This window comes from Aulonocara sp. 'chitande type north' Nkhata Bay, linkage group LG12 (genome assembly GCF_057382095.1).
Source record: "Aulonocara sp. 'chitande type north' Nkhata Bay isolate Kocher_YH1m ecotype deep benthic linkage group LG12, A_spYH_male_GT1.1, whole genome shotgun sequence".
NCBI lineage: Eukaryota > Metazoa > Chordata > Actinopteri > Cichliformes > Cichlidae > Aulonocara > Aulonocara sp. 'chitande type north' Nkhata Bay.
This window is the reverse complement of record NC_141355.1, coordinates 2,449,855-2,467,331: the sequence shown is the minus strand read 5'-3', so window position 1 is coordinate 2,467,331 and position 17,477 is coordinate 2,449,855. Positions and strand designations below refer to the sequence as shown.

The window sequence follows — 17,477 nt, the reverse complement described above, 5'->3', positions numbered from 1 at the left end:
GGATATATGTGCGCAATACGTGGTTCTGGGAAATCAGGCGGTTAACTGTCAGAGGAAGTGAATTACCGACGTTTATGCAGAGAAGAAAGCAGCGATGCCTGAATCAACCGAGCACGTTGAGGGAGGAAATATGTCTCCCATTTCCCCCCTCAACGAGGACACTGAGGACGAGGACGTTGGGGGGGCAAATACGACTCCTATGTGTCCCCCCAACGAGGACGTTAAGGACGAGGATGTTGAGAGCGCAAAAACGACTTGTACTTGCCCGCCCAAAGTTCACCCCCTATTAGTTGTAGGTGCAGTTTGTCTAATTGTAGGTGCTCTAGTAGTTGGTCTACCAGCTTTTATCCTTTATTTGAAGGGTAAAAGTGAGTGTGTCAAGGAACCCAGTGCTGATTGCACCCACTGTTGTTTACGTGTGTGTGTGTGTGTGTGTGTGATCAGATCCCATCATTAACTTCAAAGACCCGGATCTAAGACCTGTTTTGTTCCCAACTGAAAAATCAGTATTGTTACTGACATCGTCTGTACTGACAACATAGAGGCATATAGGGAATAATATCAGTACAATATCAGGGTAAAGCGTGTAGACATGCTGGTCCAACATGTGGATATCACACTTTGCCTCTCCTAATTTAAACGCATACTTGTGTTGCAGTAAGCTGCAGTACCAACAGTGATATTTTATTTCAAGCCAACATGAAAAGAAATTTTTAAAGATTTTTTTGCTGCAGATTGTGAAGAACAATGCATACTATTCAGTCAGTTAAACACTGGAATGTATCTGGAGTGTATCTTATTCGAATGATTAGTGGCATATGGGGTGGCTGTAGCTTAGGTAGTAGAGCGGGTCACCTCTTAACCGGTTGTTGGTTCGATCCCAGTCTGCATGCCAAATATCCTTGGGCGAGATACTAACCCCAGGTTGCTCTCCCATGCATCCATCGGAGTGTGAATGGTTTGGATGGTAGTTAGGTAGCACTGAAAACCTGGGTGAATGAACAAGTTGTATAAAGCCCTTTGCTAGTAGAAAAGCCATTTACTATATTACGAAAACATTTACATGTAAATGCATATCAGCTAACTAGCATAACCCTTGGTATCAACTTGTTTAGGTCACAATTCTAGTATCAAGTCTTCCCAGTCCCCTAAAGAATATCAGCTTACATTCACCATTTTTCTGATTCTGTCATTTCTTTTTTTAATTACTCAGCTTTTTCTCGTGTAGCGTTCAATTCAGTTAATTTAAACCTTGTAATCTTCAGTCTTATTTAAGCTTTTTTTGCTACAACTTTTAATATTTTTCTCAGTTTTTTTGTTTGAAACAGTATGTAATAATTTACTTCCACTTTTTTTTATCTGCAAACACAATGCTACTGTCTTTTCTGCATTTTCTGCATACAAATTTTAACTTTCTCACTAATGTATAAGTCTTTGGATCAAAATAAAGTTGGTCCTCCTTATTCACCTAAATTCAGTGCAGGTTCAGTGCAATTACCAAAACCTAACACAGGATTAAATCCTTTCACTTTTAAACTGCTGTTTAAATTGCGTTTCTACTGAAACTGAGCGCTCAAAATGCTTAGTTCCATCAGAGAGCTTTGTGGTCAGCTTCATCTGTCCAGCATCAAACCCTATGGAAAAAATCTTGTGTGTGATATTTGACATATTTAACTTGGTGGTTAAATACTGAAATGAGGACTCTTCTTTCTGTGATAGATGGTTAAATTGGAATTCATGCTCTTATTTCCTCCCACTTGGACGATTGCAACTGACTTTACACTGGTCTCAGTCAGTCCTCTCTGCCCTGTCTCCAGCTTGTCCACAGTCCTGATCCTAGGCTCCTCACAGACACCCGAAAAAGTGGATTTAGGATTTATACAATTTAAGACCCACCTGTTTGTCTGGAAATGATCACGTTAATTAAAAAAAAACAACTTTTTGTTTATCGAGTGTTTTTTTTCTTCCATTTTTATAGACAATAACATTTGAACATAAACAACAAAAGGAGGACCAACCAAACAAAAATAAATAAATCAGGGAGATTAGGCCATTTAGGTATAAGTTTGACATACACAAGGTTACAAGTTGAAAATTATGTACAACCTGGATACATATTATTACCAGAGATAATATAAAGGAATACCACAAGACTAGAGAGTAATTTCTCAGAAAGAAAATGTTTCCATTTCTTCAAGTATTGCTCACATTTTTCTGAGGACAGTCTCAAGGAGAAGGTTAGTCGCTCCATAACGTGAATTTCTTGTAGTATTTCTGTCCAGTCCGAAACAGTTGGAGGTTCCTTTTTCAGCCACTTGTGTGTTATAGCTTTTTGGCTGACCACCTGAAATACCTGTAGCAGGTATCTGTCTTGTTTCTTCAGTCCAATTGGGATGTTGGCTAAGTAAAAGACACTGAAACTCCTCTCAAGATGTAACCCAGTTATCTGCTTGGTTCTTTAGACCACTTCTGTCCAGTAGGGGGCGATTTTAGGACATTCTCCAAAAATATGGAAGTGGCCTACTGAAGTTTATGGAGTTCTTTAATCTTAGGGGTGATTAAAAAAACCTCAGAGTTTTGTTTCCAGGTGAACTCTCTCCATGGATCGGAGCTTGAAGTAGTGGCTGTGGTTTTACATATTTTAGACCAATCTTCTTCAGATGGATTTATTCCAGCCTCTTTCTCCCATCTGAGTTTAATGTAGGTGGTAGACAGTTTCCTTTCTGTCTGTAGTATTGAGTAGGTCATAGAGATTTGTTTTGTCAGTTTCCCTTTACATGCATTTATAAATATTTGCACTAATGGCTATTTCTCCTTGGACACAATATCTGTATTAAAATTATGTCTTAATTGGAGATATCTAAAGAAGGTTGTAACTGTCTGACATTTGTTGAAAGGTATCGACACCTTATTGAGATGATATTTTTCAGTATGCGGTAATACCAAAGTTTCACCAATATTTAAACCTACTATCAGTTTTTGCGGGGGTGAATTTTGTGTCATATGCTGGCCAGTGTAGTATTCTTGCATCACTTTCTTTTTTTTCTGCTCTTGACGAAGGCGGTCGCACTTTTCTCCTCTCCTCCTCTCCCTTAGCTTCCCTGCTTAGCCTCTTATGTCCTTGTCTAGTCTCGTGTATTACTTTTCCCTGGAACACTCTCTCACAGTCTGTTCTCTAAAACCTAAAAGAGGAATTATGGATTTGATCAACTGGTCCCTAAATGCAATTGACACCCCTTTCTCAACAAGATGTTTGGGCTCGGGTGAGCCTGAGTGCTGAAGATATCTACCTATTCGGAACCATGGTAACAGGGTTCTGGCTGATCGGAGCTGGCTTGGCCCTGACTTATCGAAGGATTAAGAAAGCGGAACGGGCTGTTCAAACCCCCACAAGGCTGCCCGCTGGGATTGGAACGATGGGAGAGGCGTGATTTTCTCAAAATGGGCTCATTGAGTCAGCACGGATAAGATCTTGGAGAGGCTGACGGCTGCTGTGAATACTCAGAATAAGATCTCTGACTGCACACTGGATACATCTCGGAAGGGCTAGCTCGGAATAACATCTCTGGGCGCAAATTGGATGACATCTCGGGGAGGCTCACTGCCGTGAGTTCTCAGAATCGGCTCCTTGAGCACAAGAAATGGCAACATCACAGAACGCAAGTATGGTGAAGCTCGCGGCTCTCCAACGGGAGATTGAGAGACCAGTGTTGGACTGTAGAACTGCTTTGAAATTCATGTGAGCTGTTCGCACTAAAGTAAAAACCACCATCACTTCACGCGGATACCCCTTTGGCCCCAGCTGCAGTGGTCTCAAGGCTGGAGCTGAACAACACCCTGATAACGACTGTTGAGTCTGTTCTTTCCCATTCCATGCAAGGCCACCTGGGTTGGCTGGAAGACTGTTTACTTAGCCTGGCAGGGCGAAGGACACTGTCTCAGCTGAACTCTGGACACGCACACACATACATATACACTGATATGCACACACTCATCTCCCCTCCCTTTCCAAATGCCTTCGATGCTTATTCCCTTCCGATGCTGACGGGGATCAAGGAGACCAGCGCACAGGCTGCAGGCTCGGATGTACTGTCTAATTCGGCTGTCTCTCACCCTTTACCCACTCCTGTTGCTTGTCATGTGTTTCTTTGGCGTATTAAGGGTTGTTTCATGATCTTTGTGCAGAGGTGGTTTTTTTCTGTTCTCAAACTGATCTCCCTGTTGGAGCTCAGTCTGGGGGGAGTTATTTTTTTTCTCCTTATCTTTCCTCATGTGGTGCATTTTCCATTGTTATACCTCTCTGACCTGTCTTTCCCATTTGATGTTTTGTGTAATGTATGTATGGTCGGAGGGTAAGATGACGCTGCCATTGCGTGCAATAGGTTGGTTAATTAGGTTAATTTGATTGTGGGACGTGATTGAGATTAAAATTCAGTGAACTGTGCGTCCCTAGCACATGCATCAACGAAGACAACACATCGTCGTGTTATTCAGTCATGGCAATTTAATTGTGGGACATTATAATTTTAATAAAGATTAAAATTTAATTGTGCACACATGATAACAATAACACTAAAGTGATAACAATGAACTGTTTCAGGGACATTCTTCGGAAAGGCGGCTCTGCAGTAGATGCTGCCATTGCTGCGCTGCTGTGCACCTCCATCATCAACCCACAGTGCGCAGGGATCGGAGGCGGGGTCATATTCACTGTGATGGACAGCTCTGGTAACAAAACACCCTCGCTCCTCTTAGCTCAGCCCTGCTGGGGAATAACATAATAATATGTCATCTTTTCAAAGGTAAAGTGAAAATCATCAACTCCAGAGAGACTGTCCCCAGAAATGTGAACTCTGACCTGCTTAAGTTGTGTCGTAAAACCACAGAGCAGACCACGGAGTGGCTACAAGGTGGGCTGTTTTTCTGCCATAATGCTAATATTTATAATGTTTTAGTCTAATCTGCTCTTGGACTCACCTTTATGCCACAGTTAATTTATTCTGTACAGGTGGCTGCTAATGCACACTGAGTCATTCCTCTTTCCTCAAGAAAGCAAAACAGAAATGATAAAAAAGAGAGCAAACCACTACAGAGGGTTTGGCCGTTGGCATTTATTAAAGACAGCGAGTCAGTTTCCTATATGACATCTGTCAGAGTAATCGAACATAAACACAATGAAACACATGCTAATTAGTTTCAGAAAAAGCCAGAGAGATTGGAGTAGTTAGATCTTTCTCCAAACAGGTCTTAACAGGTCTTTCTCCAAATCATGCACAAGATGTAACACAAAAATGTTAAAGCTGTAGTCAGTTATCTGTAGAGGTTTTTTTTTTTAATTCAGCACTTTAGTCTGCAAGACAAACTCAAGATATGAAGGATCATACCTTTGTTTTATCACCTGAGAGGGTTCTTGTCATCAAAGAAGCGAAGGAAAGAGACAGCATGACAGGTATCTCGTTAAAATGTCATCCTCCTCCTCACCTCAAACCTCATCTACTGAACAAAAGTCAGGACTCTAACACACTAAGGAGTGCATAAGCATTATTATTTAATTACTGTAAACAGACTGGACAATCAGCGCTTCCAACTCCAGGCAGTCAACAAACCAGCTAAAGTACAACAGCTGGTGATAAGCTAACATTAAAGCTTTCTTGCCAGAATGCTGTCCCATCTTTCCCATTTTCTGGTCTTCAATTAATGTAAATTCCTCCCCAAGACCAATCTTAACTCTCCTCACAAGTCGATCTTTATCAGTCATTGTTTCTAATTTGGCTAATCTCCACTCGTTCCCTGGCAGATTATCTGTCTGTGGAGGTGAAGCTGGAAATGTTGTGAGATGCTAAAGTGGGGCCAGAGACACAGGCTGCTGTGGATGCACATGTCCCTGTCCCACATGTCCCTGTCCCTTATGTTGCTGTCAGCAGAGTACAAATGACCTTCATGCATTACTCCCTGATTGTCTATAGTGTGTTGACTTTGAAGGGAAGCTGTGGATCCATATGTAGAATCAGCATAGTCTCTGTTAAGAAGCGTCTTTTGACAGCATTTGAGTATGGGATGGACAGCAATAAGAACTGGGAGTAGTTATTGGAGCAGTTCACTTGTGTCAGACATAAAAAAAAATTAAGAAAATAGAAATTAGAATATGTGTGAGAAAGATGAATCAAGAAAAGAAAGGGGGCTACAGACACCATTTATTTATGGGGCCCAGAGTTCTGTGCTACACTCCTGCACACAGGCTGCATAAACAGTAAGAAAAGTAAATATAAGATATGCTAAATGCTTCTTTGAGCCAGAAATAGTGTAAATATAGTGAAATAAACTAAAAGTAAGTGTAGGATGCAAAATGTTATTTATATGTATGTTAGTTAGTTTATATGTTAGTTATTTACACCAAATTATAACAGACATCATCTCAGATTTAAAGGTCAGGACCTTACAGTTTACTTAAAACACGAGCAAATGTATGTGGGACTTTCCAGCACTGACTATCCATTATCTATCTAACCAGATAGCAGATGGATTGGGGTTCCTGGGGAAATTCGAGGTTATGAAGCGGCACACCGGCTTTATGGGAAGTTGCCGTGGGCCGACCTCTTTCAGCCGACCATCAAATTAGCCAGAGAAGGATTCCCTATTCCTTACTACCAAGGTCAACACATCCCACGCATTAATAATACGTCAATACGGTATGAAAAACACCCACAATGTGATTTCAAAAATACAAAGAGCAAACAATGAATGTTTCAGCTTTATTTCACTGTCTTTGTCTTTTAGGGAGTTATATTTAGATAAAAATGGGAACCTGCTTAAGACCGGTGATACTGTGAAATTTGAGAAACTGGCTGACACTTTGGAGACGATCGCAAACGAGGGACCAGATGTGTTTTACAACGGAACAATAGCAAAGAATTTAATCAGTGACATTCAGGATGCAGGTATTATCAGACGGGTTTCATCCTGCTCTCTTTCTGACCGTTTTCTATGTCTGCCAGGCACAATGATCTAATTACAAATTAGAAAATTAATTGGCTCTATAAAAATCTGTCATCTCTCAAAGGCCACACTGTGATCTGTCTGGATCCATTCAAAGTCTTGATTATGAAATGCATTGTGTTCATTTTTGCTCAACAAAATCATTTGTTTCACTGGTTTTGCTCAGGAGGAAAACTCACACTGGAGGACTTGGCATTGTATCAAGCTAATGTGACTGATGCTTGGAATATTTCTTTGGAAGAGTACCGGATGTACTTCCCTCCGCCCCCTGCAGGGGGAGCCATACTCAGCCTCATCCTCAACATCATGAAAGGTTCCTGATTGTTGCTTCTAGCATGTAGTGTTTAATAAGGATCATTTTCTTATATGAAACAATCTTTACAAATGTGATACACTAAGAAATGATGTTTTAAATGAAATAAATAACAATTATTTATATTTTCAGGATACAAAATGAATTCAGAACCTAAGACGACTGATGAAAAGATTTTGTTTTATCACCGTTATATTGAAGCTTTAAAATTTGCCAATGGATTAAAGAAACATATCAGAGATCCAAACTTCAGCTCAGATAAAGTAAGTATCTCAAAATCCTACAGATTTGCACCTGCTTTATTGCATATAGTATGATTATATTTAAGTGACTAAATGGGTAAAAGGAGCAATACCACATCAGCCTCTGCTCTGCCTGAACCCACTGCTCCACCCCCGCCTGCAGCTCATCCACAAACCACATCCCACCACAGTCGGTTTATGCACACTGATAATGAGTTGTGGTCTGAAGTGTTGTTTTTTTGTTTTTGTTTTGTTTTTTGTAATATCTCTGAGCATTGCACAGTCGGACTTTGGGTTAATTTGCTGCAGTGAGATTGTGACTTTGTGTTAATGATCAGTTTATCAAGGGCATTTGCATATCACTACCGGTACTTACCCTCTTCTATAAGCTCTTATAGAAGCACTGAGGATGTACTTATTATTTTAAGATAAGATAAGATAACTCTTTATTGTCATTGCACAGTCATACATAGTACAGTAGTACAATGAAATTGGAAAAACTGTCCTACGTCGGCACTACATATAACACAACACGACACGATATGACACATCACAACGTAACAAACAACACAACACAGTATATTAACTTAGTATAAAAAAGAAGAATAAGTGTATGTGTATTGCACACTGTTATTATTGCACATTAATTATTATTGCACCTTGTTATAAATATAAATATTATTGTTATCGTTTTAAACATTGTTACCTCCCCCTAAAAAGTCCAGGGAGGTATCCAGTCAGGTCAGCTATTTACATTGATCAGGGCTATTGCCCTGTTGTAAAAGCTGTCCTTGAGTCTATTTGTTCGGGACCTCAGCAGCCTGAACCTCCTGCCAGACGGCAGCAGCTTAAACACCCGGTGTCCTGGGTGTGTGCAGTCCCGTAGGATGCTGCGTGCCCTCTTGAGACAGCAAGTGCTGTACAGGTCCTTCAGGGAGGGAAGAGGATGTCCAATGATTTTTTGGGCCATGTTGATGACCCTCTGGAGTGTGCTGTGGTGCAGCTGGAGAACCACACACCGATGCAATATGTCAGCACACTTTCAATGGAGCAGCGGTAGAAGACGGTCAGCAGCTCCTTCTTCAGGTCCATTTTTCTGAGGATTCTCAGAAAGTGGAGACGCTGTTGGGCCTTCTTTAAGACCGCAGAGGTGTTAGAGCTCCATTGGAGGTCTGTGTCTATGTGCACACCCAGAAACTTGAAACTGGAGACCCTTTCCACGCACTCCCCGTTGATGCTGACAGGCTGCAGCTCGGACTTCCTCCTTCTGAAGTCAACTACCAGTTCTTTTGTTTTGGTGGTATTGAGGTCCAGGTTGTTGTCTGCACACCAATCTGACAGCCTCTGAACTTCAGCTCTGTATGCAGTCTCATCTCCCCCTGAGATGAGCCCCACCACAGTGGTATCATCTGCAAACTTGATGACTGTGTTGTCTGGGTGGGAACTAACACAGTCATGTGTGTACAGAGTGTACAGTAGGGGACTCAGTACACAGCCTTGTGGAGAGCCGGTGTTGAGGCTGAGGGCTGAGGAAAGATGAGGCCCCACTCTAACTCTCTGTACACGGTCTGAGAGGAAGTCTCTGATCCAGCGGCAGGTGGTGGAAGGAAGTCCAATTTCCAGCAGTTTATCTATTAGTCTGTCCGGGAGTATCGTATTGAAAGCAGAGCTAAAGTCAACAAAGAGCAGCCTGGCATAATGGCCCTGCACTTCCAGGTGAGAGATGGTGGTGTGGAGCGTTGTAGCAATGGCATCTTCAGTTGATCTGTTAGCTCTGTATGCAAACTGGAGCGGGTCGAGTACTCTATGCATTTTACTGCATAGAGTACTCTGAAAAAATGCTTTGTGTCTCAGCCTTTCCCAGTAACTCTGCATTTTTATTTCAGCACAATTCTGAGCAGTGATGTAACTTTTAAAACCTATAAGTATAAATAAATGTTTTTAAAGCAGATAAACCTAAATTACTTTTATATTTGTCTCAAAGTATTTTAGTATGTATTATTATTCATATTATGATTATTGTTAATTTTGTGTAATTCCGATGCTCTGTATTTCACACAGATGGCAAAGAATTTGACAGAGGATAGCTTTGCCAACCACATACGGAGCTTGATCAGCAGCGACAAGACTCACGATCCCCAGTATTACGGCAAAAACTCATATCTGGACAGCATCGGCACCACACATGTATCTGTGCTGGCTGAAGATGGATCTGCTGTGTCTGTCACCAGCAGCATCAATGATGAGTCCGTACCTGCATCATTCTGTTTCACTGTTAGAAACCAGCTGACTTTTCCACAACAGTGTCACAGGGTTTAGACCTAGTTCATTTAATGTTTACTCTTTACAGATTTGGGTCCAATGTCCTCTCTTCAAGCACTGGAATCATCCTCAACAACCACCTAAATGACTTCTGTGGTAGAGCTGATAACATCTTTCATGGTAAGGGATCAGCAGGATTCCTTCTAAATTTAATATTTAATAACAAATATTCTGGACCTCTGAGTTCTGATAGTACTAATTTGCAATTTTAATTCATCTTCTAAACTAATGTGTTAAGCGTGGTTAATATAACATATACTTGATAAATATGCATGTTTGTACATATTAGCGTGTCGCAACATAAGAAATTTGAAAGAAAATACAACAACACCTGGGGAAACTGCACACCATGAATTTTTAATCTAATAGTACCAAAAAAAGCACCACTGAGGAAATTTGCGGAGAAAATGTCATTTCATAATTCATTGTGGCGCATCATGTTTTGTTGATCATGAAAATGGTCAACAAAACTGCCAAACCAAAGCACATCAGGTAAATTTGAATTAAAATGGCATTTTTCATTTAATGTCATAGCCTGCTGAAATGTTTTGAATGTTTAAGAACAGGCACAGTTGAGCTCTGAGTGAACTTCTATAAACACAAATTACATAAACTCTCTAAATCTGTCCTCAGCTGGTCACAGCAGATGACTGCCCCTCTGTGAGCCTGTTGCTGTTGGAGGTTTCTTGCTGTTAAAAGGGAGTTTTTCCTTCCCACTGTCACCAAATAGGGGCTCATCTTATTGTTGGGTTTTGTCTCCATTGAAGTGGGTTAACCTTAGAGATGGGCCGATCTGATATTACGTATCGGTCCGATACTGACCTAAATTACTGAATCGGATATCGGAGAGAAATAAAAAATGTAATCCAATCCATTGAATATCACAAAAGCACCTCACAAAAATTGCGACATAGCGTAACCCAGCTTATAACCTTGTAGCACATCGGAGCAGTATGCGTCACGTGATAGAGTGGATGTAGCGTGCAGTACCGATCAGCAGTCTGGATGAGCAAAGTTTTGCCACAGGGCCAGGTAGGGCATGAACAGGGAGAGGGGGCACAAAGACATACTTTTCTTTCTTATTCTAATGTCTAGTTTAAAAAAAATTATCTGAATCTTACAACCAAAGTTTTCATCTGATGCAAAAATGTATAGAAATCCATTATTGTATATAGTAACTATTAAGCATCATGAGGTGGAGGGTGATTCCCTTTTATTATTTTTATTTCTTTTTTTTGTTGGGAATTGGTAACCCTATTAGTTTGGTTCTTTAAAATTGCTGCTAAGTACTTTTTAACATATCAGAATAGGGAGGATGGTGTAGGTTCATGTTTATTAGATTGATCAGTTTTGCTGAACTATGAAATATTTCGGGTGCAGTGCATTTTTTGCACACAGGTATAACAGAATGGCTTTAGCTTGATCTCATCATTCCGAGATTCATGGAGACATTTTGGACTGTAGTTTTGTCCTGCTATTCAAGGTCTTTGTTGTATTTCTCAGGGGAGCGGCCTCCCTCCAATATGGCCCCTTCTGTGCTGAAGTCTCCGTCGAAGACGCTGGTGATTGGAGGGTCTGGTGCTGAAATGATTCCACCGGCAGTGGCCTCGGTATGTATGCATGGTACACACACAAAGGTGCCATTATATATTAAATAAAATAAATTGATACGGACTGATGCCCGTCTTTGCTGCATCATAGCAACAAGATTCTTCGACCTAATTTATCCTGTAATCATCACATTCTCACCTCATAGATTTATTTTTTCTCTCCAAGGCGCTCATGAACCACCTTTGGTTTAGAAAGAGTCTTAAGGAGGCAATTGATACTCTGGTTGTTCTTGTAGACTCTAAAAGTGAAGTAAAACCTGAACCCAAGCTTGAAAAGGTAATTTATTCAATGTATTTAAATGATAAATTAATAAGTTCTACTTCTCTTGTTCCATCTGAGTCTCTCTCCTCTTTGCCCTGCAGGATGTAGTTGATGGTCTTGAAGCTAAGGGACATAAAATAGCAAAATTCTACAACACAGTTAACGCTGTGGAAAAGGCGGGCAGCTGTATCTCTGCATGGTCTGATGAAAGGAAAAAAGGCAAAGCAGCTGGTTACTGAGACCAAGAATCAGTGATGTTAGTTATAGAGTATGGTCTTAAGGTTATGATAGCAGAGCTGTTTGTTTTCATTTTTTCGAAATCTCTCAGTCAGAACATGGTGTATTATGTTTAAGTGGAAGCTAGCGAGCTAACTTCCTGCTAACTTCTAACTCTGTTAAATTTCATAAATTTAGACAGTTTGTAACTCTCAATGATGCCACAGTGATCGTTTGACTGTGGGACCCAGAAACAGTTAATGACATCAAACTTAAAGACCTGATAACTATTTCAAACTATTTACAGAACACCAATAGGAAAGGATGGTTTTGTTTTTTGTTTTTTAAATTTTTGCTGACAAGCAGAGGTGAAGTTTTTACTGTTTCTTCCCTCAGTAAACATAAACAACGATAGTATTCAGGAAAAAACATTAAATATATATTTATTTATCATGACTCTAGTTTTACATGGCCTATCAACACACTTTTAACACAAAAGTGAAGACTCAGGGTTGTCTTGGGTTGTTGCTATAGCATCTTAAATTGGTCATGTGATTGGTTTATTGTGGCTATTTTTCCTCAGCAAATCAGCAGCACTTTTGCGATTGTTTCGCCCTGAGGACAGCTTCAACTGTCTGAGTGTTGAAAAATAGTAACGCGTCCGCACCGCATTTTCTTGTTAGTAAGGGTAACTGCGTTGTAAAGACTGAATAGTAATTAGATTACTAGTTACTGATAAAAGTACTTTTAACGCCGTTATTCACGTCACTGCTTGTGTCTAAAAAAAAGTTTGTAATATTGAAAACATAATGTGATGATCAGATTATTTAAATCCCAAATTTAATGCAAAATAGTGCAAAGACAGCATTGTAAACTAGAATGTTTTTGAAAAATGTTAGGGATTTATATATCTGCCTCAATTTTATACGATCAATATGACGTTTTAAATATTTGTTCATCATAAATCATAGAATATAAAAAAACAAGGACACAGCTTTCAGGTTGAAATGTGAAGCCTATGACGATGTTTCTTCAACCTGCATCAGGCCAGCAGGAAGAGACTGACTGCAGAAATCTTTGGTTATATAAAAGATTGTTGGAAAATGAGCTACAGACTTCATGTTCCATTCCACCAGTAAACAATTCATATTTTCAAGTCTCATCAAATTTATGTTTACTTTGTAAATTTTAGCCCACTGAATTGTCCAGAAGTGAGAGAAAGTAAGGTCCACTTTATGGCAGCCCTAAGTTATCTATCAATTGATTTGTAGTATAAACAAAACCAAAAACATTAGGAGTCCTACTACACAAGTGCAGTTACTAGGGATGGGTACCGGTGTCCGGTGGTCTGACATAAACGGTAGTAACCAGACCGAAAAGCAGCGCACATTTCGGTGCTTTATTTCGGTGCTTTTTTTTTTCGATTCTAGCCAATCATTTTACGTTTCCGAGAATGGTAGGCGGGGCCAGGTACGTACGTTCTTTTAGAGCAGAGCTACAGATTAAAAATGCCCAAGACGAAGCGGTCAAAAGTCTGACTGTACTTCACAGCAAAATATGCAAACTCAGCAGCCTGCAACAAGTGCTTTAAGCTGATACTGTGATACTGTGCAAAGGAGGAAACACCTGGCGACGCATAGCGTTTTTTTAAAAAGCCGAGAAATGCGCCGTATTTGATAGCTTGCTGCGAGACCTCACACCGTGCACATCTACTGCGGGTGGGTTGCCTGTTATCGGACCCGGAGCAATATCCCCCAAAAACCCGAAGAATGGAGTCTTGGCCCCTAGCCCTGCCAGTGTAGCAGAAATGATGACGGATGATGATGCAGCAGCAGCCGTTCTTCTCTGCGTGAGTAGCTTAATGTTGTCCGTGTGTAATTTTCGTTGAGTAGGCTAACCACGTTATTACATTAATGCATGTAAGGTGAACTAGTATAACGCCAGGACTGCCATAATGAAATAATTAAATACACCATTAAATAATTAATTAAATTTGTCAATAATTAATTAAAATTGGAATTAATTAATTAAATAAATTGTTATGACACATGTAATTAATTAATTATTGACACATTTAATTAATTATTTATGTATTTCACATTTTAATTAATTATTGACACATTTAATTAATTATTTAATGATATATTTATTTATTTCATTTTGGCAGTCCTGGCGCCTGGCTCTCATCATGAAATAATTTTATCTGTCAGCCTCACCCATCAAACTCAGGGGGCGGGGTTAACGCTGCCCATGCAGCTTCTCTAACATTTGATTGGTTGCCGTGCAAAGTAAGTCAAAACAGGTCGATCCTAGATAATCGATTGCTTGTGTAGACTTGGGGCAGCCAGGTATCCCAGAATGCAGATCAAATCACAGGCAGCAATGGTGGTGGTGTAGTTTTAAAATGCCCCGTTTTTCTGTCACCAGCTACACTTTTAACAGTGTTTTAGCCGCGAATGTCGCGACGTATGTCTGGTCAGGTTGTCAACATAGAACATGTTTGCAAAAGTGCTCAGATGTTTTCAGAGATTTCACTAGCTCTGCTAACAATTAGCATGCAGAGCGCACCCAGGGGGTTACGTTAACCGGTTTGTTTACATATTCCACTCTCCGTGTTCCACATGTTGCATTCGCAGATTCTCATTTTCACCGAACGATCGTCTCTTTCCGCCTGGTCTTGTGTCTCTGTGCTTCTGTAACATAAAGAACGAGCTGACATTTTTCTCACGAAACCAGCGATCAGCTCAACAGACCCTCAGTTTACCTGCATGCATCCTCCTCCTCATCTGTCAGCTGTTTAACACCTGCTGCTAATTCAAGAAACACGCCTACGTTACCTGGTGATAGTCACAGTTTAACTGGGCAGCCGGTGCTCGATATAAAGCAATGTCAGCGCATTTTTCTGCACAAGATAAGTAAATATAGTGTTTTCCCCGAGCGCAGAGCTGCTGGAGCTTGTTTCCATACAGAGCACTTTATAGGCGAACAGCTTCATCAGCGGCTGATGTCCAATCACCGGCACACAGCTTTGAAACCTCAGCTGAGTTTTAGCTCTCAGTGGTTAAACGCTGGACTTCATTCACTCAGGTTCTGTCTGTCGGGTCACGTTTACTTCGCTGTTTTATTTACAACTGAGCAAATCGGTTTGGCTGAGGTTAAAGTTTCTCATAACTACATAGTTTCACAGACGTTTAATGGTTCACTGGCACATGTGTTAGACTGAACTATCATCTAAATATCATCTGTTTTTTAATAGTTATTCAACTGTATTCTAAGCACCAGCTGTCTGTTAGAATGTGATTTTTTTTCTCTCTGTTGGCAGAGGTATAAAAATGCGCAGGAAAATCTGACATGCATGGCGAACTTCACCGACGATATTTAGGGAGGAATAAACACACATCAAACATAAATGAACCATTTGCCTGTCTCCATAATTGAGAGCATTTTCTCTTCTTATGTCAACACTCTCTCTCTCTGCTTTTTCGGTCATGTTATGTTTACCTGTCAAAGGCTTGTTACAAACTATGAAACACATCATGCAGACTTCTGGATGTTAGAAGAAAACGAATACTGCTCATGAATGAGACTAAAGGCAGGAAGGTGTCCTTTAAAACTAAACATGTCAATAGGACCTCCCTGTTTATATCATAGTTTATGATATAGCACGTGTATTTCAGTAATAGCCTGCTGATTTCAGTGTAGTGGTGACCAGTCACACAGCTCACATAGGGGTTATCTGTGATACTCCTTAACTATAATTTATCCAAGTTAACTTCAGTTAACCATTCAGACGGTTCTTTTGCAATGAAAAACATAAACACCCATGCTGCCGGTAGGTTTCCTCAGTGCCAGCTGTTAACATTATAGCTGCTTATGCAGTAACCATGGTAACCACGGACTCTGAGCGGCTGGATCGACGGAGGTCAGACGACAATTTTACATGTATGATCTTAAAACAGGACACAGCCACTATACGTGCTGGCCTCATATCAAATGTGAAGGCAGACTGAGTCTATGTTTGAGGTTTGTTTATATCTAATCTTCCTTTTCAAACATTTAAACAGCAGCGAGTCTGCAGCTGAGGGAATACAAACTCAAATTGTCGGAACAGGTTTGCTCGTTTCTTGGATTCATTTGGTGATTTATTAAATGTATAACTGTTATTCTAATCTGCTGCTGAGTCTCTTACACTTTTCTTTATGCTGTATATTTTCACGTCTCTGGAATAGTTGGCAGTTAGATAGTCAGCTGGGAAACTCTGTGGAGCTGAGGATATCGTGGATATGCTGACCTCGCTCCGTGGTGTACAGGGCCGTTTACCCTCATGATTAATATTCACAATAAAAATATTAGCCGAACATCATGAAGTCTGTATGTGTTTCATAGTGTCGAACAACCTTTGTACAGTTAAAGCCAGCAGTTACTACATGACGGAAACACCAACGTTATCTCTTTTATGTGTTTATACACAGGTCACGCTGATTACTGAACAAAAACCCAAAGATCAGATGTTAAACAGATTTATTTGCTCTCTCTCCTCCTTAAACATGTTTTTAATGTTAGTTATAATTCAGAATTGGCGACTGAAACACGTAGGACACATAAGAACTTCAGGAAAAAAACCACCGATAAATATAACCTCAGTAAAAGAAGTCAGCGGGGGTTACTACAGCTGTGTACCGGGGCCTGCGCTTTGTCGGTGGGATTGCTTGCGAGGCGAGCGGGTCTATCCCACGCTTTGCCGTGAGACTGGGCAGACATCTCCGACATCATCGAAGCACTTTTGCAAAGAGGCTGTATCTTGACAAACCGACCAGACACATGAAGATTAAAAAATATTAAAACGGTATTTGGTGACACACAAACAGGGTTTTTCAAAGCTCAGTTCTGTTAGCTTCCACATGCCGGTTGTGTGCTAGAAACAATGGCCACCAGGCCAAAGCAATGGTTTTGACTCGATCAGCGTTAACCCCGCCCCCTGAGTTTGATGGGTGAGGCTGACAGATAAAATTATTTCATGATGAGAGCCAGGCGTCAGGACTGCCAAAATGAAATAAATAAATATATCATTCAATAATTAATTAAATGTGTCAATAATTAATTAAATGTGTCAATAATTAATTAAATGTGTCAATAATTAATTAAAATGTGAAATACATAAATAATTAATTTAATGTGTCAATAATTAATTAATTACATGTGTCATAACTATTTATTTAATTAATTAATTCCAATTTTAATTAATTATTGACACATTTAATTAATTATTTAATGGTGTATTTAATTAATTCATTATGGCAGTCCTGGCGTTCCATAAACTAGCAAACATCATCATAGCTACATGCGGCTGTCTTCTTGTTTGATGGCAGATGCTCCCTTCACCCTGGCTAAAAAGGCTAAAATGATCAAAGAAAAAGTGGAAAACAGTTAAACATGAGAGGTTTTTGGACAAAGTTTGTGTTTTTTCCATTGTTTAAGCACTGCTTCCAGCCAAGAGTGATACCATATATGCCCCA

General features: G+C 40.1%; 1 protein-coding gene across 1 annotated transcript; it reads left to right on the top strand.

The window, feature by feature from the left end:
- Positions 1-16,208, top strand: LOC147316651 (glutathione hydrolase 5 proenzyme-like). Its single transcript, XM_086313176.1, has 13 exons — positions 1-407; positions 4,358-4,375; positions 4,579-4,728; positions 4,803-4,910; positions 6,512-6,689; positions 6,778-6,938; positions 7,163-7,309; positions 7,442-7,572; positions 9,613-9,797; positions 9,902-9,993; positions 11,377-11,483; positions 11,650-11,760; positions 11,847-16,208. The coding sequence occupies exons 1-13, from the start codon at positions 95-97 to the stop codon at positions 11,982-11,984; spliced, it is 1,839 nt and encodes a 612-aa protein (XP_086169302.1). The 5' UTR covers positions 1-94; the 3' UTR covers positions 11,985-16,208.
- The last annotated feature ends 1,269 nt before the right edge of the window (positions 16,209-17,477 follow it).

Bases quoted from the DNA above. Each gene is read 5' to 3' on its own strand.
- LOC147316651 (XM_086313176.1), top strand. From the start codon at position 95: ATGCCTGAATCAACCGAGCACGTTGAGGGAGGAAATATGTCTCCCATT. The intron at 7,573-9,612 runs GTAAGTATCTCA...TATTTCACACAG, and splicing joins CAAACTTCAGCTCAGATAAA to ATGGCAAAGAATTTGACAGA. The intron at 11,761-11,846 runs GTAATTTATTCA...TTTGCCCTGCAG, and splicing joins CTGAACCCAAGCTTGAAAAG to GATGTAGTTGATGGTCTTGA.